At 41.8% G+C, this 25194-nt stretch overlaps 1 protein-coding gene across 1 annotated transcript in view; it reads left to right on the plus strand.

Moving 5' to 3' along the window:
- Positions 1-6993: 6993 nt before the first annotated feature.
- The window catches only part of GASK1B (golgi associated kinase 1B), a 57916-nt gene continuing 39715 nt past the window's right edge, over positions 6994-25194 (plus strand). The window contains exon 1 of the mRNA XM_075198227.1: positions 6994-8161. Coding sequence (XP_075054328.1) covers positions 7273-8161 — 889 coding nt within the window. The 5' untranslated portion in view covers positions 6994-7272. The remainder of the gene's footprint in view (positions 8162-25194) is intronic.

A 25194-nucleotide genomic window follows, 5' to 3' on the forward strand; every position in this document is an offset into this window, starting at 1 on the left:
GTATTAATAAAAAAAAACTGATTTTATTTATCTTACATATTGCCCTAGATTGTTTCTCTTTTGTATTGTTTACTGTTCTTTATTAACTTATGAGAAAACCCCTGTCAGGATTCCCAATATGAAGACCACTGACAGAGTGGAAGTGGAACAAAGTGATTTATTTATTACACAGGTTACACAGGTTTGGGATGTAATAAATGGTAAGGCAACTAATACAAGTCAGCAGGGTATAGCAGTTCTGAGAAGCCAGATAAACTACGGGTGTCAGTTTACTCTGGAGGCACGAGGCACTGGATGAGTCACGGGTGTCATGGCTGCAGGTTCCTCAGGAGGCTCAGGGTGAGTCACAGGTATCAGGACTGCAGGTTATCCGGGAGGCACGAGGCACCAGATCAGTCACGGATAGCAGGACTCCAACTAACTCAGGAGTCACGAGTCACCGAATGGTCAGCAAGCAAAGAAAGTGTAGTGGTCTGCAATGCGAAGTACTCGGGGGTCCATGTAGGCAAACGGCCAGGAGACTGGATCATACACAGAGGTATAACAACTGCAAACACAGGAGCTGGATATGCCACAGACTGTAGGTGCTGGATTGCTAGTGGTGAAATGGAATGTAGACACAATTTTATTATTTTATTATGTGTTTTGATATCAGTCTGTGTGAATAGGGTAGCATTCAGTGTTTCTTGTTACTTTTTACTTTATCTTTCTATACTGACCGATTTGTGTGCGGTTATTATGGGAATAATTTTTGCAGCAAACGTAGCAGAGCGCTTTAAAGATCCTATACATTATTTACTGTTTAGTGATAAGGATTAACCAATCACATAACTGGGGGGGAATAAGGCCTAATCATAACTGCAGTGTAAATATAAATTGATAAATTGAGCTACTAAGGTGTAAAATGTGAAGTCAGAGGGTATGGTGTGTGTTTACCTGGTGACTCTGCCCACCTCTATGTTAAAAAGATAACAGCACCACTTTCAGGGGAAGCTGAGCAGCTTCAAAGGCCCCTGGGGTGAGCTACATCTTGACACAGGACAGTTTTTGACGCCTAAAGAGACATTGGACAGACAGGAGGGAGCTGTTCACAGCTTGTGGTCTTACACGAGATCACGTGATGAATGTCTATATTTTGTATAGGCAAATATATTTCAGTTTACAAAATAAAACTTAAAATCAATAAAAGAAGTGATTAACCACATATTCATCAATAGTTAAGTTAAGCAGATATATTTAGATGCAAGTGTTAGGCTTGGCCCATAGCAGCAAGTAATGCTTATTCCTCTTGTTCACATATCAGATTTAAATATTACTTAAGGCTGCCATGTTATGTGCTAATCTATAAGTGGTCCCATATGTATATGTACATGGGCAGTAAATTTTGTAATACCCTTCATAAATGCCCCTTTGAGTGTATTCTGCAAGGATTGTGTAACAGTAGCAACACCATATATCACCCACTAGAGGGCCCCCATGCAGTTCCATATATCATCACTGTAACAACATTTGCATGCATGCATGCTCCTATTCCTTGCACTTCAGTCTGATCATTAACCATGTAACCATAAGAGGAACTTTAAATTAACCGTGAACTTTAACTGGGGTCATCTTGTGATTAAAATGCTGAGTTTGAAAAGAAAATAAGAACTAGCTGTTGGTTTATACTTCAGAAAAAATGCACCTTGTGATCTTCAGTAAGTCTTGTGATCTTAAATTCCTGGGTCAGCAACATTTAAATGTGAGGGTTGTATACAAATCACATGAGGTCATACATTACAATAAAAGGCAATATTGGAACTTTCAGCTTTCAAGACTATGGAGTGGAGGTATCACCCCTTCTAAAAAGGAAAAGTGGAGATGTTGCCCATAGCAAACAATCAGATTCTAGCTATCATTTCCAAGAGCTAAATGATAGATACATATCAGGGGCGCACGCATGATTGTTAGGGGGGGTTTCCCCCCCACCGAAAAAAAAAGCGAGAGAGGTGCATGCGCAGCAGCTCCGTTTAGGCAGCACTGTACTATACAGCAGCCGCAGCGCTGTCAAAGAAGCATCCGCGGCGGTGCTGTATAGTACAGTGCCCAGTACGTGGGGCACTTCGTTGGCGGAGGGGGGGGGTTTCTGGAGACCCAGAAACCCCCCCGTATGCGCCACTGCATATGAATCACATTTCTTTGTCCTAAATGGTGTAGGATGTGCTGGATCTCACTATACTAACCCTGCCCACTAAAGAGCAATCCTATTGCAGAACGGCACTATAAGGGGTGAACGTGGCAAACCCTCAATCACACTGTTTACACAAATGAATTGTGCTCCATTTTGCTTTATTAATAATAGTATTTATAAGAATTTAAGAACGTGACTGCAGGTCTCTTAATGATTATTCATGCTCTCCACAGTTGTGCTATGAAGACATTGGCAGCGCAGGAATCTCAGCTTGCCACGCCGTCTTCTGCCTGCTTTTCCGGGTCTTCCAGACCCTCCAGCCGGCGGCGCCTCTTCTCCTGTTCGTCGCTGTTGAGGGCTGCTTGGTGGGGGCGCTCTCAGCCCTTACAAGGGTTCCCCGCCGACGTTCTCTGCTCCGGCGGCTTGCTTGCAGTTTTCTCTCTCTGCCGCCGCTCCAGATGTCTGCTCCCTTCCTCCGCCGACGGACTTCTGACAAAATGGCGCCGCCCGGCGACTTATATAGTCGCCGGCGCGACGTCATCAGCAGGCGCCGCCGCGCGCGCTGATTGGCTCGCCGCGGCGCCAATCTTTCAAATGGCCGGGCGCGACCCGCGATTGGCTCGCGTATCCGGCCGCTGATTGGCCAGCGGGGAAAGATGAGCCCTGATTGGCTCATCCTTCCTCCGCTGCCAGAACCTGGGGAAAAGGAGCGATACTCACCGCGGGAGCGCTGGACGGGTGAGTAACCTTTCTTTACCCGCTTGTAGGGCTCAGCCACCAGGGGAGTCTTCAGCCCCTCCAGGGGCACAGCGACAGCCGGGATCTTCGCCCTCTTCACGGGCACCGGCTCCGGGGACATCTCCACAGCTGCATTGACTTCAAGACTTCAACTTAAGACCGAACAATTATAAAGAGCATGAATGTTATGTGTGGTGTGGATATATGCAGAGTTTAATAAATTGTTTTAATCAATTGAAGCAATTCACATATGTAAAATCCAAGAATAAAATGTAAACCTTTATAGCTAGATCGTTGCAGCAGTTCTCAGGCATTCTTTAGGAAACTGAAAAACATTGGTTCCAATACACCAACTAGTCTCTGCATTCATACAAATGGAACCGAAATAAACTCCTCAAATTCATACATTTATACATGCATTTCAAAAACATGTCCTAATAGATTCAAATACTGCATGGTACATTGATAAAAATCTTACACTGCAAATAAACTTGCAAATGCCCATGTGCATTATGCCATAGCAATGCTACTGCACTGTTTTGTCCCCAATTTTTGGATGTACTGCACTAAAGCACTAACCATGCTTGGAAAAAAAAAGCATGAAATTAGAACAATTTACATTAATATTAAGAAGAGCTTAGAATAACTATTATAGTACTACCTACTGTCGAAGTCAGCAAATTGGATAAAGTCATTTCAACTAAAATCTAGCAAACTTGGTTGTCTTTGTCTGAAAAGATGCGTACGGTACGCATTGACGTACAAGTTCACGCTACTGCGTGAAAGGGCGTACGCATCCACTACACGTGGCAGCAACAGTAATTGGTCTTTTACCATACATTCGCACAAACACGCATACTTATAAAATAGTACACATTAATGGTAGTTGCAACAGATAGTCAGTTATGTCGAAATATAGTAGTATTTATATGTTATATCAGAGTTACATGCATATTAGTGAAATACACGGAACAGGTTGAAGGAATCACATCATGAGTGGTATCATAATGAACCTTGTTACATATCCTACTGTTTGGTTCACACTGTGAGGGAATCGCAGAGTGCATACACAAGTTATGAATGATAGGGAATTATGAACTACTTAAGACTAAGGAATCCTGGCGGTAAGAGCAGAGCATACCCCCCGCAGAGATGACCCCCTCCTTTGGATTCCTTAGGATGAACCAGCCAATGATTGACAACCCCTTGGACATTCCTGAGACCTGGACCAATAGATGCAAGCTATACCATCTTCATTGTATTACTGTATTTGATTGTGTATATAAGCAGCAGCTTGTGATCCAGAGTGCAGACATCTTGTCCCCAGACTTCAGGATTGAATGACTGCACTGGATCCAGAGCGCCTGCGATAAGTAACAGCTGTATTTACTATTACTTCGCTTGAGCGTATTATTCTACTTATTGCGAATAAATATTTGTACTTTGGAAACACAAATCAAGGTTCGACAATCGTTATTGGTTAGCGACAAAACGCACATAACACTACTACTACCTGAAGACAGCCCTAATTCTTCATTTAAACTTTCCAGTTTTTCTCCTAAAATTGGTTTAGCATTGGACTATCATTACATGTGTCACTTTTGTATGTTTGAAGCTTTTTATTACTTTGGTCATAGTGTGTATAAATGGGCTTTCCCAATGAAGTGCAACTGGAAGGTGCAACATGAGTCTCATTTTAAGTAAGGTGGCAAGACCTGATCTCCAGGGCCTCAAAGGTAGTGAGGCTTTGTGCAAAACAAGGCACACTTGTGCATCTATTTCTCACTGTACTGGAAACACAGAAATGTTTACGCCACAGAAACCAACACCACCTTGGCCCTCAACCCTTTGCACATCTTTGTAAGAATGGATGCAGTTGTGGAAACATTAGTCAGTGCAAAAAAGTGTTAACACTTCAGTTTTGAATTTTTTGGATCATTAATGAGATGAGTTCAGTTGACAAATGAATGTTTAACTGCTAATGAAAGAACTTATATCTGCACATAAATGTTTACCAAGCATAACATCTGGAGATGAACGAAAATGCAGCAAAATTTCACATGAATTGAGTTTCTCGGAAGGATCTCTGTTTCACCGAGGTGCAAAAATCTTATGATAAAGTCTTCGAGTTAAGCTGGGTACACACTACAGGTTTTTCAGCCAATTACTGGGCCAAGCACCCAATAAACAACTGTTTGGCCTGATATCGCATTTGTGTGTATACATACACGATGGACGAAAGTCGTTCCAAAATCAATCATCGTTTCATTTGATTGTTCAGCAGAACTATATATCTTGTTCAGCTATGTAACAACATCCTTCCAATCCTGCAGTGTGTATGCAGTAACGATCAGGATCTCCAGAGTTTACAGAGTCATGATCTTTTCAGACGACGTTATGACAGTGGAAAAGCACAGATTTGAGGGTAAATTTGTTAAAACATCTATAGTGTGTATGCTTGAATCAGTGCTGATCGGGACTTTTTTTTCCAGTCGTTAGTACAATCGTTATAGATAACAGATTGGTGAGAAAATCCTACAGTGTGTAACCAGCCTTAGGGTTGGAAATGTCCCAAATGCAGGATCTGCTGCTCCTCACTGCCAGTGGGTATATGACCTAATGCAATATACTGTTATATCTCATCATAAAATCTACTAGAGACCTTTGCCAAGAACAGAGGAGTGTACTCTTTTTACTTCAGGTTATGCTTTTGCGTCACAATTCCACAGAATGTGATTCTACACTGTATTTGTATTTTGTAGCATTTATAGTCTATGACATACTTGACTATTCTCCCGGTATTTACAGGAGTCTCCTGAATTTCGAGGAGTCCTCGTGGACTCCCGGAAAAGTAGGCAAACCTCCCGGACCCTGTAAAATGCAGAATGCACTGCATTGAATAGCGGGGATGGGGGGGTGGGCTTAATCGTGTCATTAAGCCCCACCTCCGCTATTCAATGCGTGAATTTTTGTATTTTATGGTAGGGTCAGAGCTATAGTGACGTAATGACATTGTTACGCCCCCTCCTACCCTCTGTCACATAATCTGTACTCCGATCTTCCGAAAAAATTTGGCAAGTATGGTCTATGATTAAAGCTGTCACTGGTACAGCAATTCATTCTGCTGTGTAGTTTAGCTGTTGTAGGATTGGGGCCAAATTCTGCAAGGGAAACTCGTAACATTTGACAGCAAATGGTGGAATATTTAGCTTATCTCTAAATAACACCTAAGAAATGTCTGTTACTTGTCAAAACTAAAACAGTAAGATAATACAAGTGTCATAGGCAAAATCTAATACTATTTTCATATTACAAGAGGATTTGTTTATTTCACAAATCATGGTCCAGGAACCCTGGGCTGGTTATCCACTGACGTGAAGAAAATGTCACCATATACCAAACGCAATCATGGTAGCGTTTGAAATGCAGTAGTAACTAACGCTTCCACTTGCAGTGGGGAGTGAGGTGGAGGACTGTGCTATTCTCAGGCTCAGCTGAAACTTCTTCCACTTCTTAAACTATTTTTTCTTAACAAGCATGGAAGAGTCTGACTGGAGCTTACAACCTTTTAGCAGCTGTCACTATGTAGAGTGTCTGGAGAGGTGACCTCAGCTTGGGCAGGGACATTTACAGACTAATTTATACAATTACTTTGCACCTGGATCTTTAGGACTGATGCTGCTCTCCACTGGCAGTGGGTAACCAGCCTAATGCAGTTTACTGTTAAATGCCATCATAAAGTCTAGTATATCGGTTACAATAATGTGCTGATGAGATTTCTGGTAAAAATGCTTAAAAATAAGCCTGTTGGTATTTTTAAACATTGTTTCCATTTAATTTTAAGAGACAGATATGGTTCTAATTCTGGCATTCCTGAGGTATTATATAATAGAGAGACACAGGAATTAAACTGTCAATTCTTCTCAGAGCAGTGTTCAGTGCAGTTTTATATTAACATACTTTCGATATGAGGGAATTAACCCATACTGTAAGGTCCCCTGTGCCTGTAAACAGGCATTTCCTGGTATGATAGAAAAATGCTATGTTTTTTTTTCTCACATGAACAATTCTTAGACAGGCAGCCCCTGACATTTGGACTAGAGATCTCCGCCTCGCTGTGTTTACACAGTTGTCTCCATTCATTCAGTGAAAGAAATCACTTCCCTAGTGGTAGCTGATAAAAGGCTCTCTGCGGTGCAGTGTCAGAGTCACTGTGAGACCCAGCACATTCCTATTCTCAGGCTCAGCAGAAACTCCTTCCACTTCTTAAACAAACTATTTATTTTCTTTTGAGAAGACATGCAAGAGCCCGACTGGAGATCACAGCTTTTTAGCAGCTGTCACTATGTAGAGTGTCTGGAGAGATGACCTCAGCTCGGGCAGGCACACTCAGGAGCTCATTTATACGATTGATTTGCAGCAGGATATTTAGGGCTTGGGGTGGGAGACGCCCCAAAAGTAGGAGAAATTTGCTGCTGCTCTGCACTGCTTGTGTTCTGTATGGGATCTTTATAGTAAGCCAGGTGGTTAACTTGTTGCCACAGCACAAGCCTACTCAGAAAGTGGATGGAGAGATTGCTTCTTCTGAGCAGCCTAAGCGCTTTTTAGAACAGAACACTTTTTATGTGGAAAATTCCCAGCCAGATGGGGGCGCACTGAACAGTTCTTCAACGCTCCAGCCTAATGTAGTGTATATCACCCTGAAGTCTAAGAGAAGCAAACCGGCTAATATCAGGGGGACAGTGAGACCAAAGAAGAGGAGGAAATCTGCAGCTCTGGGGCAGCATGGCCATGGGCACAGCGTCCTACAAAGCATGGGCAGCCTGGAGGACCAACGTTGGAAAGGGTATCCAAAAAGAAGAGCCCCTACCTACAAATCCAAGGCAACAGAAGCAATTATTTTAAATGATCTAAGGGGGGAAACAAACAAGCATCACAGTAACATTAGAATGTACAGTGACAGTGCACCCCCTTGGTTTAATGCAGAAGACATAAGCACAATGCGGTTCCTAGCAGACTCCAGGATACAGCGGATTAAACAGGTGCCTTCAAGCCATGCACATCTCATCCTTTTTCAATCACCGTCCAGGAAAATGCCTTTTTCCTCCACACCCACCTCTGCCTGCCAGGGAACTTGTGGTCTTATTAAAAGACCCTTGGACATGAGTGAAGTATTTGCTTTCCACTTGGATCGGATACTGGGGCTTAACCGGACGCTGCCATCAGTGAGCAGAAAGTTTGAGTTCGCCCAAGGTAAGAGGATCTATTGTTCTATTGTAGAGTGGATCTGGTTTCCTGCAGTAAATGTACTACAGCCAGCTGTCCACTCTACATCCAGCCTCTACTCTGATTTGTATGACACATTACCTTATAATACTCTGTACAGAGCAGTGCTGAGATAAACTGGCATGGGCTGATAGGATGGAAAAATTGCTGATGCAAAAAATGGACATGTAACTTAACTGTACATCTAAATTTTACATATCTTGACATGACATAAATATACGAAAGGTCATATAGTCACTTATGGAAATGTTTCCAAATTTGAAAAGGAAGTAAATGTGTTGTACATACAAATAGTTTTTTGTATGTATACATAAGTTTATGTGCCATACACAGTAAAAACATCACCTTACTAAATGACAAGAAACATACAATATAAAATGAATGTAACTGGTGTCATAGAGAAAAATAATTGAATTGAGGTCCCTGACCCAAAGAGCTTACAATCTTACATAGTTCTTGTAACAGTTTTTGGAATGGAGCAAAAGGTAATACAATTTGCTGTTTCGTGTAAGCAAAATCTATAAAATGTTATATTTTATTTCTGGTGGTGAACTTTTGGGGCTAACCTGGTAGACATGAGGTATTGTGTTAATTTGTGCTATGGATTTCTAGCCGCTGTGGAATTATAAGTCCCAACATGCTTTGATTGGCAGAGGTTCCACAATAGCCAGGAACAACAGTTTGCCTCACAGAATGTTACTAGAGTAAGGCTGGGTACACACTACAGGATTGTCACCCGATTATCCTGCCAAGCACACGATGAACGACCGTTACATCCAATATTGCATTAGTGTGTGCGCTCCAACGATCAATGATTATCATTCCAAAGCACATTGTATCGTTTGATTTTATAAATGGATTATAAATCTCTATAAATGATGGAACGATGTCATGTCGATTCTGCAGTGTGTATACACTCACAACCAGCAGTGTCCACAGATCTCTATGGAGTATGCAGAGTCACAATCTTTTCAGCTGATGGTTATAACAGATGAAGAGCACAGATCTAAAGGGTTAATCTTGAAAAAAATCTTGTAAAAGATGTATAGTATGTACACATGAATCAGCATGATGATCGGGACTTTCAATCGTTGGTGAAATCGTTAACGATATCGCATCGGGATGATAAATTTTCTGTAGTGTGTACCCAGCCTAATATATATGTGTATCTTTATTGCAGCTACATTTGGTCAAACAAGTATCCAGAAGTTTTAGCTCTAGGTACATGTAGTGGATTCCAAACAAGTTTGATTTACCCCTTAACTGCAGCCTAACAATGCAGAATGTGTTAAGTATCCGTAGCTGGAAAATACTTGTGGATTGGATAATTGACCTATAAATATTATATAAATGTCATATAACTGTGACAACTATATTACATACAACTGTATTAAATACAATGCTTAACCAGTTTCTGACAGAATACTGTATTTAAACAGCAGCTCACACTTCAATGAAGCCTGAGTTGTCATTTCTAAAAAGTTTCTAAATATAGTGGCAATTTGGGGGGGTCCTCTTTTACCTGTACTATATATGCAGCCTCCAGTTCTAAGACTGGGCCCAAGAACTGTTTGATTCGCTCTGATGCACTTGATCACTTGCTACATAGCATATTAACCCTAATGTAGAAGTATCCCTACTACATTAGGGTTATTATGGAAACCTGGTGACCCCCACCTCCCATCATTTTTTGTCTTGGGGTCCAGTGATTGTGAGTTACTAACCTGATTTTAAATGATCTTTTATGCATAAAGATTACATATAACAACTGTAAAAATGAATAAATGTCATGCAGACTGCATATGATTCTTAACCTGCAAAAATGATGCCATCACTCCAATTTTTGTCTGCACTCCCACCCCTAGGATTGGCCATATGAATGCTGTACAACCCTGTGCAGATGTGATATACCATCAAGAAGAAAGACACCTAAAATATGTTTGTTTCAGGGCTTTATAACTGCATATATCTTATAAAAAGTGCACATATTTAATATCCGGACAATTTTGGGTACATTTCTGGAGTTGCACTAATTACCTAAAGGTAGCTTTGGCATGAATTATGGAAAAATTTATTTTTTGACTACCGTCATATTTTTTTTTACTATATAAAAAGTCCATAAAATATTTCATGCAATTTGCTTGTATAGCAAAGCAGCAGTAAACAACTGCACATTGCCGCAAATTGATGTGGTGATGCTATTTCACATGGATGTAGTGAGTCACCATATATGTGTAGAGAAGCCCCAGGAACAGCAAATAAGCAGACTGCCTAGAAGGATTTAAATCTGATATTGTTGTATTTACCTAAAAATAAAACAAATGTATAAATATACTATAAATATATGCCGGTACAGTATTTATATACAGGTGTCTGTTTTAGAGATAATCCTCTAAATAGCTACTGTAATCACCTCTCCTGAATCTAACTATACTTGGCAATTTCTCAACTCTGGCAAGTGTGGGAGGAGTGGTGGTGATGCCCCACCCCCTACTGTCTAATGCCACGATTTGCGACTGGGGGCGATTGAATCATCAGGTCCCATCTCCATTAGGGAGGCCTGTTCTTCCAGGAATCCGTGAGACTTGCAGAAAATTCGGGATCCTACTGAACATTCCAGGAGCGTAGGAAAGTATGATCTAAACTACACATCTGAACTGCTGTAAAGTGTATTATGTAGGGAACACAACCAGAAGTTCCTATGGTGCATATTTATTAAAGAGTGCATTTTTAACACAATCCCTTTCAATTTTTATCACAAAGTTAAGGATTGAAAAATCATGTGTATTTATTAAAAAAAAACGTAAAAAGGAGCAACAGTCATGAAAAACTGCTGTTACTGCGAAGACCCCTGTCCTATCTTTTCTATGGTCACTATTGCGACTTAGTGACCACCTTTGCGATAGTGACCGGAGGGGAGAGGGGTAAGATGTGGTGAGGGATCTGATCCCTCTACCGCAATGCTCTCCCCATAGAGCAGAGCTGAAAAATGACACATATGGTAATGTACGCCAGGCTGAGTAACGGCTTTTGATTACTTCCTAAATAACAGTAAATAGCAGTCCCCATAGACATCTATGGGAACTGCTCTGTATTTGAAAAAAATGCAAAGCAGCAGATAGCTACAATATCTGCTGCGATCCACGGTTAATAAATGTGCATATTACCAAAATATGTGTCAGCCCCCCGAAAACAAATTGAATGAAAAAAGGTATGATAAATAGGCCCCTATGAATGAAATAATTACTTATATCTTAGTAGATTTAGAATGTATGGAGAATGGTCTTCATAAATCTAGCAATAAATGATATCTAGGCATCACATATATGGAGAATTAATTTTGGAATTGACAGCTTTACAGAGCAGATCAGTATCTGAAACATTTTTCTCAATAGTGCAAGTCTATCGCCCCCCTTCCCCCTTGGGGTAGATTTAACTTGCTTTTTTGCAAAACCCTAACACTATTTATATATCCTCCATGTATCTGACTGACACGTCTAGATAAACTATGGGAACACCCTTTTTTTACAAATACTTCTCCTATGTGGCACTTCCTAGTGAAGTGGGCAGATCCGAGAGATTACCACACTCTCGCAAAATGCGGGAGTCTCCCGGACATTCTGGGAGAGTTGGCAAGTATGATTTAAGGAACAGCTACATTTTCAGTTTGTAAAGACTGCACATGTCAAATGTATCTGATAAATCTCTGGCATAGCTAATTTTCTGAAAGCTGTACATTTATATAAATGATATTTTGAGGAATTCAAAGAATACAATCTGCAGTATCAATGGATATCGGTCTTATGGAGCAGTGGTTTTATTATGCAATAGGTATGTGTCATTGAAGGTTGACAGCTGTAGTCGTACCCTCCTACCTTTTCTTTTTCAAAATACATTATTAGAGGTTGGTAATATATGTAACCAACCTTATGAAAATATTTGTATTTTTAAAATAACCCTTCACTCTCTTTTGTGTTCTAGTTTATAAAAATATTATGAATTAATATTTTTATTTAATGTTATTAATTAAGAATTAAAATCAATGTATTACTATTAATGAACACCAGTAATTCCTAAAAATGTAATAGGTTCTTATGTCTTGACAAATACAAACACCTTTACTTAGGCTCAAAGACACTGTAATGTTAATCTTTCAATTATTCTCTATTACTTTGTCACCCTTGTTCATTTATACTAGAGATGGTCACTGACCCCCGTGTTTTGGTTTTGGATTCGGTTTTGGATCTGGATTACCGTCGTGTTTTGGTTTTGGTTTTGGTTTTGCAAAACCGCCATTGCGTGTTTTGGTTTTGGTTTTGGTTTTGTTTGGTTTTGTTTTGCTATTTTGTTGGAAAATCCATGTTTTTGTGCCTAAAATAACCCAATTTAGCGCTCCAACTGTTTTAGAGATAAGTAATCTAATTGTTGAGGTAATAAATCATCCAAAAAAACAGTTTAATTCTTCGTTGGTAGGCCTTCATTTATTCTACACACAAAACAGATTGTCTTCCTCTCCATCTATGCATATTGGCAATGCAGCCATCATCTTTGGATGTATATTACACCCTACACTTATACTTAAATATGTAAAGAAATGGAAAAAGACAGTTTGCTTTCTGTCTCTCTAGGCCCCCCTCCACTTTTTAAAAAAAAAAAAAAAAAAATTCAGCCATTATAGACTGTACAATATTAATTGACATGGAGAAAGCCAGTTTGGTTTCTGTCTCTCTAGGCCCCCCTCCACTTGTATAAAATACTAATAAATTCAGCCGTTATAGACTGTACAATAAAAATTGAAATGGACAAAGGCAGTTTGGTATCTGTCTGCATCAGATCCTCTCTCCACTAGGAGTAAAATAGAAAACTATTCAGCCGTTATATAATCTAGAATATAAATAGAAATTGAGAAAGGCAATTTGGTATCTGTCTGCATCATAATCATCAACATCATCATTAGCGCCCTCGTCGCCTACACAAATCTCCCCCTCATCCTCTTCTAATTCGAAAGTGGCATCCTCAATTTGGGTATCACCGGCTACACTCGGGCTATTAAGGCACACATCAGCAGAATGCTCACGATTAGACATCCCACTGTTGGATGGACTCTCTACAGGGATTGTTGTCATTTGTGAATCAGAGCAAACATTCTCCTCTAATGCCTTACTGTTATCTTGCAGCTCGGCTTTGACGCATAACAGTAGTTGTGCACCAATTGTAGGCTGGGTAACTTTTTGGGATCTGCCACTAATAGCCAAAGGTGAAGGCTTCATTCTCTCTTTGCCACTGCGTGTGTAGAATGGCATGCTTGCAATTTTTTTTTTATTGTCACTTAACTTTTGCTCAGTTACACTTCTTTTTCGCTTCAATACAGTAAAAAAAAATTTGTTTTTTGTTTTTTGCACTAATTTGGAAACACTCTGTTGTTTGACATCGCCTTGGCCAGATGACGTACTGGAAACACTAACATCAGAACTGGTGACAGTACCTGGTTGCTCATTCTGATCATATGTGGACTGCTTTGAATCCATTCTGAGCGCAAAGCACTGGGGAGTGCTAAAAATTATTTGGTAGATACTGCTGACAGGTATGACTTTTGACAGCCAGTAATATTTATGCACAATTATGGGAGACACCCCAAAAACACAGAGGAGTGCTAAAAATTATTTAGTAGATACTGCTGACAGATATGACTTTTGACAGCCAGAAATATTAATGCACAATTAGGGAGGACACCCCAAAAGCACTGAGGTGTGCTAAAAATTATTTAGTAGATACTGCTGACAGAAATGACTTTTGACAGCCAGAAATATTAATGCACAATTAGGGAGGACACCCCAAAAGCACTGAGGTGTGCTAAAAATTATTTAGTAGATACTGCTGACAGAAATGACTTTTGACAGCCAGAAATATTAATGCACAATTAGGGAGGACACCCCAAAAGCACTGAGGAGTGCTAAAAATTATTTAGTAGATACTGCTGACAGATATGACTTTTGACAGCCAGAAATATTAATGCACAATTAGGGAGGACACCCCAAAAGCACTGAGGTGTGCTAAAAATTATTTAGTAGATACTGCTGACAGAAATGACTTTTGACAGCCAGAAATATTAATGCACAATTAGGGAGGACACCCCAAAAGCACTGAGGAGTGCTAAAAATTATTTAGTAGATACTGCTGACAGATATGACTTTTGACAGCCAGAAATATTAATGCACAATTAGGGAGGACACCCCAAAAGCACTGAGGTGTGCTAAAAATTATTTAGTAGATACTGCTGACAGAAATGACTTTTGACAGCCAGAAATATTAATGCACAATTAGGGAGGACACCCCAAAATCACTGAGGAGTGCTAAAAATTATTTAGTAGATACTGCTGACAGATATGACTTTTGACAGCCAGAAATATTAATGCACAATTAGGGAGGACACCCCAAAAGCACTGAGGAGTGCTAAAAATTATTTAGTAGATACTGCTGACAGATATGACTTTTGACAGCCAGAAATATTTATGCACAATTATGGGGGACACCCCAAAAGCGCTGGGGAGTGCCAAATATGAAGAAAAAATAATAAACCTCTATCCTCCTCTCTGCACTAGCGATTTTGGTTAGAGCAATTGCAAGAACAATATTGTATTCTCTGTCCCTGCTCTAATTAGCCTATGACTACACCCTGCTCCAGTGTCGGACTGGGGCATGAAGGGCCCACCGGGGGACTGCAACGCTAGGGGCCCACCAGAGGGGGTGTGGCCAGCCATCATAGAGGCGAGACCAGACACTAAAGGGAGAGTGGTCAGCCCACGAAGGACAGCTAACACCATAGTGTAGTATATAAAGAATGTAGTGTGCCCATCCTTCTCTTTTGAAATGACAGGCTGACTGCGCACTTAGTTACTAACCTGCTCATGCTCCTCTGGGCGGTTGGATATCCGGAACTCCTACTCTCGTCTGCCCTGCTCAAAGTGAAAAACACACTACCGCGCAGGTTCAGAGAGCCCAGACGCGACTCTCTGCACCTGTGTGGTAGTGTGTTTAACGGGAGTGTTTGGCAAAAATGGGGAAGGGGGGGGGAGGAGTTGCGCTCTACCCCTACTGTTGCAAGAGCAGCATTAACACAGGTTATCCCTCTCTACGAACTAATAATATACTGAAAGTTAAGCGCTCATTGACTTATGTATTATTCCAAGTGTAATGCTTATAATAAAATTTGTATTCTTTTATCTTGAATACAAATCGTATTTTTCTATATCTTGTATTAGGCTGTGAGCAAGAGGCTCGGTTCAATTAGTGGGATAACATTTAATGTTAGTTTTATCACAATTTATTGAATCCTGGTTAAAATACATAAAAATACATTAATATAGACAAATAAAATACTCCAATTAAACCACATTATTTATATTATGAGGCATTGATTTCTATATACATACATATGGTATGGCATCAATTAAACATACATAAAAAATCAGACAAACCTAGGTATATAGACTTGGACTAGTCTAGCTACTGGGAGGCAAATGACAGTGGGTATAAATGCTGCATTGATCCAGATATAACACAGTCACTGATATCTCAATAAAATAATGCTCATAGCATACAAGTCCAGTAGATGGGAATTTGTATTTCTTTAAGTCTCTGCTAGTGCAATATAAATATTCAGATCACTGTCCACATATACCACATGGTTATTGCTGCGATGCTTTCAAATTTAACTTTGTTTACTTGCAGTTTCAATGTATATAGAGATGGTGGCCAGGTACCCAGTGTGCTGAAATCAGAGGATGTTTCTCGTGGTCCGTGCTTGTTACTGTTGGAGAGGAAGGTGCCTGCGTTCCACTGTGGAACGCATCTGTCCCTTCCTGTTCTCGCGTATGTCCAAAAGATGAATTGTATGCAAGTCGGGAGTCAGCTGTTTTCTTAGCTCCTCCCTAACAATGGAGGGGGCGTGGCTATAATGTGGAGGGGCCTACCGGTGGATAGTCCTGCTGCCCTGCAGGCCAGTCCGAGCCTGCCCTGCTCTCTCCCTCTGTCAAATGGCGATGGATTGCTGTGGAGGCGTGTATTTATAAAGTTGAAGTATCGCGAGAACCGTGCCCCGAGATCCGACGACGTCACAATGACGTTCGGCCTCGATTTGGATTCGGAATGGGCGGGAGAGTACCGAGCTGCTCAGCTCGGTACTCGGATACCCAAAGTTCGGGTGGGTTCGGTTCTCGGAGAACCGGACCCGCCCATCTCTAATTTATACCAACCCTAGTGAGAAAGAACACCATGGCATTCCCCTGTCAGTAAAAGCTAAGTTGGTGTCTTACAAGGACTGTCAAATATACAGATTTTCATTTTGTTTGTTTAATTTCTAAGCACTGTGTGCATTCCAAATACAAAAAGATACACATGAAGGGAAAATCACTGGGTGGGGCATTAACAACATTGCCACATGTTTGGAAGAAATGCGCATTAATAGGAGAGGACCCAGGGGCATGCAGGGCTGGGGGGCAGCGGGCCATCTGACCCCTGGACCGGTCCCATAGAGAGCTACATTGGGCTGTGTCACTGAGCCACCTACATTTTTTTTCCATTGTAATAAGGGGGCTAAGGAGAGTCTTGCCCCCCGGGCTAAAATTTACCAGCCGTTCCCTGGTTGGACACATGAAGCCCTCACACGACTAGTCCATTGTCAGGTGAATGCTAGATTACAGATACAGACATGTCTTATACCCTGTTCATACTGCCTCAAAAAACTGGGTTACTGCTGGGGCAAGCCCAGACGACCTGGGTCGAGGCGCAGTGTGAACGGGTCCAGGTCTAATTCTCTGAACGTTGAGACCGGGGTTTTTTAAATCGCAATTAAATAGCAATCTTTCATATATACTCTTCCGGCATTCCAGGGGGTATATTTACTAAACTGCTGGTTTTAAAAAGTGGAGATGTTGCCTATAGCAACCAGTCCGAGTCTAGCTGTCATTTTGTAGAATGCACTAAATAAATGATAACTAGAATCTGATTGGTTGCTATAGGCACCATTTTCACTTTTTCAAATTTGCAGTTTAGTAAATATAGCCTAGGACTCCCTGAAATTCAGGAGTCTCCCAGACATTCTGGGAGTGTAGGCAAGTAAGATTTTCTTTATTGCACAATGCAGCATCGTTAGTATGAGAGCAGGTAACTAGATTTTTACTATTTAGCCATGTTTGTTTTTTCCACAAGTGACTGACTGTTACCTCCACTCACACCACAGACCCAATGTGGAACATTTTTAAATTATAATTTTTTGAAATATATTTTTTATTTTTTCCCCATTTTTTTTTTATAAGTGGAAATGGAAGCCCAATTCAGCGTTTCCAATTTCACTGTGCATGCATGAACCAGGTCGCACATGCAAGGAAGATTGTATTGGCTGAGGAAACGGTAAAATTTCTGTTACCACTGCCATCCAGTTTGCCGGGCAGCTGAGTATCACTCATGTTTTATGATCTTTCGCCACTTATTGCTAAATAGACACCTTGATGCTATGCGTTTCCCTAAAACAGCAGCACATGGAAGATTAATAAAACAATCCAGCATTAGAAGACAATTTAGTGTTTGCTATATGCACTATATGGACAGAAGTATTCGGACGCTTGACCATTACACTAGCAGGGGCTGTAATGACATTTTATTCATATACATATACTTTAATATGGAGTTGGTCCCCCTTTTGCAGTGATAACAGCTTCCACTCTTCTTGGAAGGCCCTACACTTAAGATGTTGGACTGTTTCTTTGGGAATTTGTGCCCATTCATTCTGCAGAGGCCTGGCTGGCTATCTCCGTTCCAGTTCATCCCAAAGATGTTCGATGGGGTTGAGGTCTGGGCTCAGTGTGGGTCATTCAAGTTCTTCCACACCAAACTCATCAAACCATGTCTTTGTAGTCCTTGCTTTGTGCACTGGGGCAGTCATCTTCTCCAAAATTGAAGCCATCAGACGCAACATCTCCTCCTCCCACCCCTCTCCCCCCACTCCCACCGCTTCACCTCCAGCCATCAACCAGCTGTGGTCCTCCTTCATCCCCACATCAGGTGAAGAAGTTCGCTCCCTTATTCTTTCCTCTCCACCCTCTACCTGTCCTCTTGATCCCATCCCCTCCCACCTCCTTCGCTCTCTCTCTCCTACTGCCTGCTCTTACCTCGCACACCTCTTCAACCTATCACTCTCCTCTGACGTTGTCCCATCCTCATTCAAACACGCTCTTATCTCCCCTATCCTTAAGAAACCCAATCTCGACCCCACCTCTCTTGCTAACTACCGCCCTATCTCTCTTCTCCCATATGCCTCCAAATTACTTGAGCGGATTATCTGCAGCCGCCTCACCAGACACCTCTCTGACAACTCCCTCCTTGACCCTCTCCAATCCGGCTACCGCCCCCTCCACTCCACTGAAACAGCCCTGGCTAAAGTTACCGATGATCTCCTATCAGCCAAATCCAAGGGTAACTACTCCATACTCATCCTCCTTGACCTCTCCGCGGCCTTTGACACCGTGGACCACCCCCTCCTACTGCAAACTCTTCTCTCACTCGGCCTCTCTGGCTCTGTCCATGCCTGGTTCACCTTGCTAATCGCTCCTTCTCCGTATCCACGTCTGGTTCTTCCTCCTCCCCCTCCCCCTCCCCCTCCCCTCTCCCTGTTGGAGTCCCTCAGGGCTCTGTTCTTGGCCCTTTACTCTTTTCGCTCTATACTTCCTCCCTTGGGGCTTTCATCTCCTCTTTCGGTCTTCAGTATCACCTATATGCTGATGATATTCAACTCTACATCTCTTCTCCTGATCTTTCCTCCTCCCTCTCTCGTGTAACTGAGTGCCTCTCAGCCATCTGAGCCTGGATGTCCTCTCCCTTTCTTAAAATTAACATCTCCAAAATCGAACTCATTGTCTTTCCCCCACCCAGGCTCCCTTCCCACCATGACCTCTCTATCGTTGTTAACAACTCCATTATCTCCTCTGTCACCCAACTCCGCTGCCTAGGTGTCACTCTCGACTTCTCTCTCTCTTTTGCCCCCCACATTCAATCCCTTGCCCAAGCCTGTCGCTTCCAACTCCGTAACATTGCCCGCATCCATCCCTTCCTCTCTCAAGATGCCACCAAAACTATCATCCATGCTCTCATCATCTCCCGTCTCGACTACTGCAACCTCCTCCTTACTGGCCTCCCCTGCTCCCGCCTTGCCCCCCTCCGCTCTATACTCAATGCGGCTGCGAGACTCATCTTTCTCTCACACCGCTCCTCCTCTGCCTCCCCTCTCTGTCTTTCCTTACACTGGCTCCCCTTCCCCTACAGAATCCTTTTCAAACTCCTCACCACCACTTACAAGGCTCTCTCTCAGTCTACTGCCCCTTACATCTCTAACCTCCTCTCCATTCACACTCCTACCCGCTCCCTGCACTCAGCCAATGATCGCCGCCTCTCCTCCACTCTGATCACCTCTTCCCACTCTAGACTCCAAGACTTCTCCCGTGCTGCCCCCCTTCACTGGAACGACCTCCCTCGCTCCATTCGTCTCTCACCCAATCTGTGCTCCTTCAAGCGGGCTCTTAAAACTCACCTGTTCCTTAAGGCCTACCAACCATCCACTTAACCTTTCACCTCTTCTGGTTCTCCCCTGCCCCCTTTCTCTCTCCCCGTTGCTTCACTGGCTCCCTTATGTACCTGATTCTGTTTACCCTCCCTTAGGATGTAAGCTCGTATGAGGAGGGCCCATCTTCCCTCCTGTCTCCATACCTGTTCTTCCGCTCCATCTCTACTGTATCTGCCTGCCTGGAGTTTCTGAAGTACTGGTACTTTGTGTTTATTGTTCTGTACTGTCTTACCCTGTATAGTCTACTGTTTGTATCATGTACGGCGCTGCGGAAACCTTGTGGCGCCTTACAAATAAATGATGATAATAATAATAATAATAATAGAAAAGGGCCTTCCCCAAACTGTTGCCACAAAGTTGGAAACATAGCATTGTCCAAAATGAATTGGTATGCTGAAGCATTAAGCTTGTCCTTCACTGGAGATAAGTGGCCTAGCCCAAACCCTGAAAAACAGCATCATACCATTATCCCTTCTCCACCAAACTTCACAGTTAACATAATACAGTCAGGCAGGTAACGTTCTCCCGCCCTCTGCCAAACCCAGACTCGCCCATCTGACTGCCATACAGAGAAGCTTTTTGCAAAAGGGGCTGGTCCACAGTGCAGAAGGGCACTGAAATTGTGAGGGTTATCCTTATTTTTGTTATACTGGGCGGTTATGTTGATTGATACATAAGAAATAATATAGCCTTTGCTGTCTGCAACTTCTACTTACCATAACTTTTCTGCCTCCATCTTAATTCAGCAGTGTTTATCATATACGTTTCTGTAGCAAACATGAACCATTTACACAACAAATCTACTTGTTGACATGTTGCTTATTCTATTACACTGAAAAAGTACTCAGATTGAATGCATTTGAAAGTGTACAGTGCTTTCAGCCATGCTACATATAACCAGGGCTGCCAAGAAGAATTCAGGGCCCGGGTACAACAAATTCATGGGGCCCCCCTCATATTCAAGTAAGACCCAAAATTTTTTTGCGCCGCCTTACGGCGGCGCAAAAAAATTTAGGTGTATGGTCATACATTCAGGGGCGTGGCTAGCCAAATGGCGGTGCAAAAATTTTGGGAAGTGTGGTCATGCATTTGGGGGCGTGGCAAACGTGACATTGGGGCGTGGCTAACATAAAAACCACTAGGCTCTCAATTCGCCAGAGCGTCACATATGTTCAAGCACTCCTGACTTTCAGGACATCTACCACCACAGTGTAGTATACAAACAATGCAGTGTGTACACAAACAGTTCAGTCTTGGCCTACACCTTACATTGGGCACAACATTCACCAAAAATTGGTATTGTCCCTACTAGAATCACAACATTTCACACACTGTGCTGCTCTCTCCTACCTGTTCTTCTCACTTTCTCCACCTGTGGCTGCTGGTTTCTTTAGTTGTGGCTTGTCCGGATCCAGGAATGTTGAAGGACCTATTTTGAAAAAAAAATGGCTACATTTAGAAAATTACAGCCAGCCCCGGCCTTAAATCAATAGCACTTACGATTAATAATTAGGCCTTCCTCCAGCCCCAACATTAAAATAATAGTATTCACATTTAATAAATAAACCTATTTCACTTCCTGCAAACAGCCCCAGCAATACCTATTTCCCGCAACCATCACTGCCATTAAATAATTCATAGTCACATTTAATAAATAGACCTCATTCTCCCTAAACTCACCCCAAGATTCAATAGCCCCCAAACCACCCCATCTTAAATTAATAGTCCCTACTATTAAATTGCCTCACCATCACCCTACAAACAAAATAGCGCCCATTAATTAGCCGCCACCTACCTCACACACACTACATTGCAACAAGCCCCCTGTGCCATCACACACATTACTGTGCCCCTTCATCACAACTACACTGTACCCCCTTATGCTCACACTGCGACCTCCATGCTGCTTTTCCCCCTTCTTTTTTACTTTGTGCCTCTCTCCCACTTTTTTTATTCCTCTGTTCCTCTCTCCCACTTTTTTTCCTCCTCTGTTCCTCTCTCCCACTTTTTTTTCCTCCTCTGTTCCTCTCTCCCACTTTTTTTTCCTCCTCTGTTCCTCTCTCCCACTTTTTTTTCCTCCTCTGTTCCTCTCTCCCACTTTTTTTCCCTCCTCTGTTCCTCTCTCCCCAATTTTTTTTTATTCCTCTGTGGCTCTCTCCTTTTTTTTCCTCCTCTGTTCCTCTCTCCCACTTTTTTCCCTCCTCTGTTCCTCTCTCCCCAATTTTTTTTTTATTCATCTGTGGCTCTCTCCTTTTTTTCCTCCTCTGTTCCTCTCTCCCACTTTTTTTTTATTCCCCTGTGGCTCTCTCCTTTTTTTCCTCCTCTGTTCCTCTCTCCCACTTTTTTTTTTATTACTCTGTGGCTCTCTCCTTTTTTTCCTCCTCTGTTTCTCTGTCCCCTTTCTTTATAGTACTGTCCCTCCCTGTTTTCCTCCCCTAGCCTCTCCGTTTCTTTACTTACCTTTTGTCAACTTCTTTCTTTTCTTTTCTGCTCTTCTGTCTCCTCTTCTGTCTTCTTTCTTCCTGCTGGCTGCGGCGCTCCTCACTGACTGACAGGCGTGACTTGATGACGTCACGCCCGGCAGTCAGTGTGAATGGAGGAGAGGAGGGACACGGCGCCGCGCGATCACGTGAGTATTTTTTTTTATTATTATTTATTTTTTCTTACAGCTCCCAAGAAACCCAAGACCCCCCCCCCCCCCCCGCGGGAAAAAAAAAAAAAAAAGTTAAAAAAAAAATACCGCAAGAGAGAAAAATAAAATAAGAAAATAAATAAATTTTATTAGCAGCGAGGGCCCGGCCCGGGCCCCCTGGCATGGCCGGGCCCGGGTAAACTGTACCCGCTCCCCCCCCCTCTCGGCGGCCCTGCATATAACTCAGGATAATGAATGTTATGCTGTCACTTTGTCAAGTATTTTTATGGAGCTTAGCATTTAGCAGTTGTTAGTTATATTATATAATGAAGACTGGAGCTCAGGTACTCTATATTGTACATACTGCAAAGAAACATACTACAACCAAAGGTAGAAGTGATAATCAGAGTGGATTGACTTTGTTTTTTCCATGACTGTCAAGGAGCAAATTACACTGAATTTCCCAGTTTTTCACTCTTTATATTGGACACCATCCTAATACATTCTAAGGAATTAAATGTTATATTCATTTGAAATGTTAAGTACGTAAAAAAAACTCACTATAAGTAGGCCCAGCATTCTAATTCACTCAGAGTGCTAATAATTTATGTATAATAATTCCAATCTGCTGGAGTGAACTTTTCCAAGGAGCCGTATTCCTCACCAAAACCCAGCGTGCAGCAGCCAGACTGAAATAAATCCTCTCTTTAGTCACAGTGCAAGCATCATCATGAAAGTGTGTTAAGGATTTGTAATAATGAATAACAATTATCATACTTGCCAACTCTCCCGGAATATCCGGGAGACTCCCGCATTTTGCGAGAGTCTCCCGGACTCCCGGGAGAGTGTGGCAATCTCCCTGATCTGCCCACTTCCTAGTGATGTGGGCAGAATTTTGTTCAAACACCGCGATTCACCGGGAATTGCGGCGTTAGGCTAAAATGACGCAATTTCCAGAGCCCCACCCCCTACACGCCCGCCTCCCTCCCGCAGCTCCCGGAAGCCATCTGAAAAAAGTTGGCAAGTATGAATAACATAGCTTGGTGTTAACAAACTTTTTTTTTTATCATATATTCTGTGACCTGTTTCAAATAGTTTCAGATGTTAAAGATAAATAAAAAATATTTTGCACAGCAAATTACAGTTCATGTGATGCTTCAGATAATCAAAAACGATAAGTCACACAGTCACATAGACATTATCCTTAAAATAGAACAGGAAATTGTATATTACAGAAGTACTGAACTCAGCATATCTGAGTTGTGTGGTTTGTGTAGTTTCCTAAGTTTTCAGTTCACTTTGATGGTTTGGGAAAAACACAAAGTGTGTGTGTGCAAAGGGTGGAGGTTGTGTAGCAAACTGATCCCTGAATTTAATTACTTTGGGTTTACTAATTCTTAAAATTAACTGTATAAAGTTTATAAACAGCAAGAAGATCTCTGAGATGTATTTTGATACCAGTTTAACATGGCTGTGTATGTGCTGTGTCTTATCTCCTTAAAACACCATTTAACATTTTAGTTGAGCTGATCATTATTCATGTTATATTTATGGACCCTCTAGTCATTGATGCTATTACAGGACACAGAACACATTGACTTTGTACCATACGTTGATTCTGTACCATTGTGTGTAGGATTTCTCGCCATGGTGACAGCTCTGTGTTATTATTTCCATTGGCCTCTTTCTTCCTAGAGCATCAGTGCTAGAAAAAAGTAACACGTAGCCTATTCCGTGTCTCCTATGTTTAGCTTTATTATAATGTTACTGGCAAGTTATATTCCAGTTTGTCTACTATTTTGTTGTATTAATGACAGAGAAAATCATGTTTTTCATCTTATTTTTATAAGAAAAATACCACCCAAAATTTCTACGCATTTTAGGTACAAATATAAAGGGACAGTTCTATGAGACTTTCAAGCATACTTGCCAACTCTCCCGGGATGTCCGGGAGACTCCCGAAATTCGGGTAAGCAGGCAAATATCCCGCAAACAGCATCTTGCTGTCAAAATTCAAGATTCACCACGAATCGGGTAATTTTGGCCCTGCCCCCGTGACAAAATGCCATTTTTGTCGTGGGGCGGGGCCAATATGACGCGATTCACCGCACCGTGCCCCTCCCTCCCTCCAACCGTGCCCCCCTGCCTGGGATCTCCCGGAAAGAAGATTATAAATGTTGGCAAGTATGCTTTCAAGTTGGTATAATATTTGTATATACTGTAATGGGACATACCCATCTCTCAACTGTGTTTGTTTTAGAACCAAATGTCACTTTCCATTTTGTCATGGTAAGAACTTAAGGGCCCACAGAATAGAACACCAACAAGTACCCACACACTATGCAGCTTGAATAATAGGGCATTTAAAAGTGCAACTGCATCATTATTAAAAAAAAAAATGCTTTAAATACTTTTGTTCAGCTATAAATACTCAGATTGATATTGTGTGTAATGCAAGTGATTGTTTCTAAATTTGTCCCTGCTCTATCTGTTAAATAGAGCTTTATCATTCATTGGCTGCTAAACATTTTGAGTTCCTATAGTAGTTTATTATAAGGTTATCCACAATATGGGCTGGTTCCATTAAGGAACATAAATGTGGTGCTGTATTTTGTGTAAATCGCTCTGCGCCTGCCCAGATCCGGACTATACACCAGAGAATGTTAAAACATACAATTCATCTTCGAGTGCAAAGGACCCTTATGACATATGGTTTCAGGAGAGGGGAATGGGCGTATACTTATAGTCAAT

Source organism: Mixophyes fleayi, chromosome 1 (genome assembly GCF_038048845.1).
Source record: "Mixophyes fleayi isolate aMixFle1 chromosome 1, aMixFle1.hap1, whole genome shotgun sequence".
Lineage (NCBI taxonomy): Eukaryota > Metazoa > Chordata > Amphibia > Anura > Limnodynastidae > Mixophyes > Mixophyes fleayi.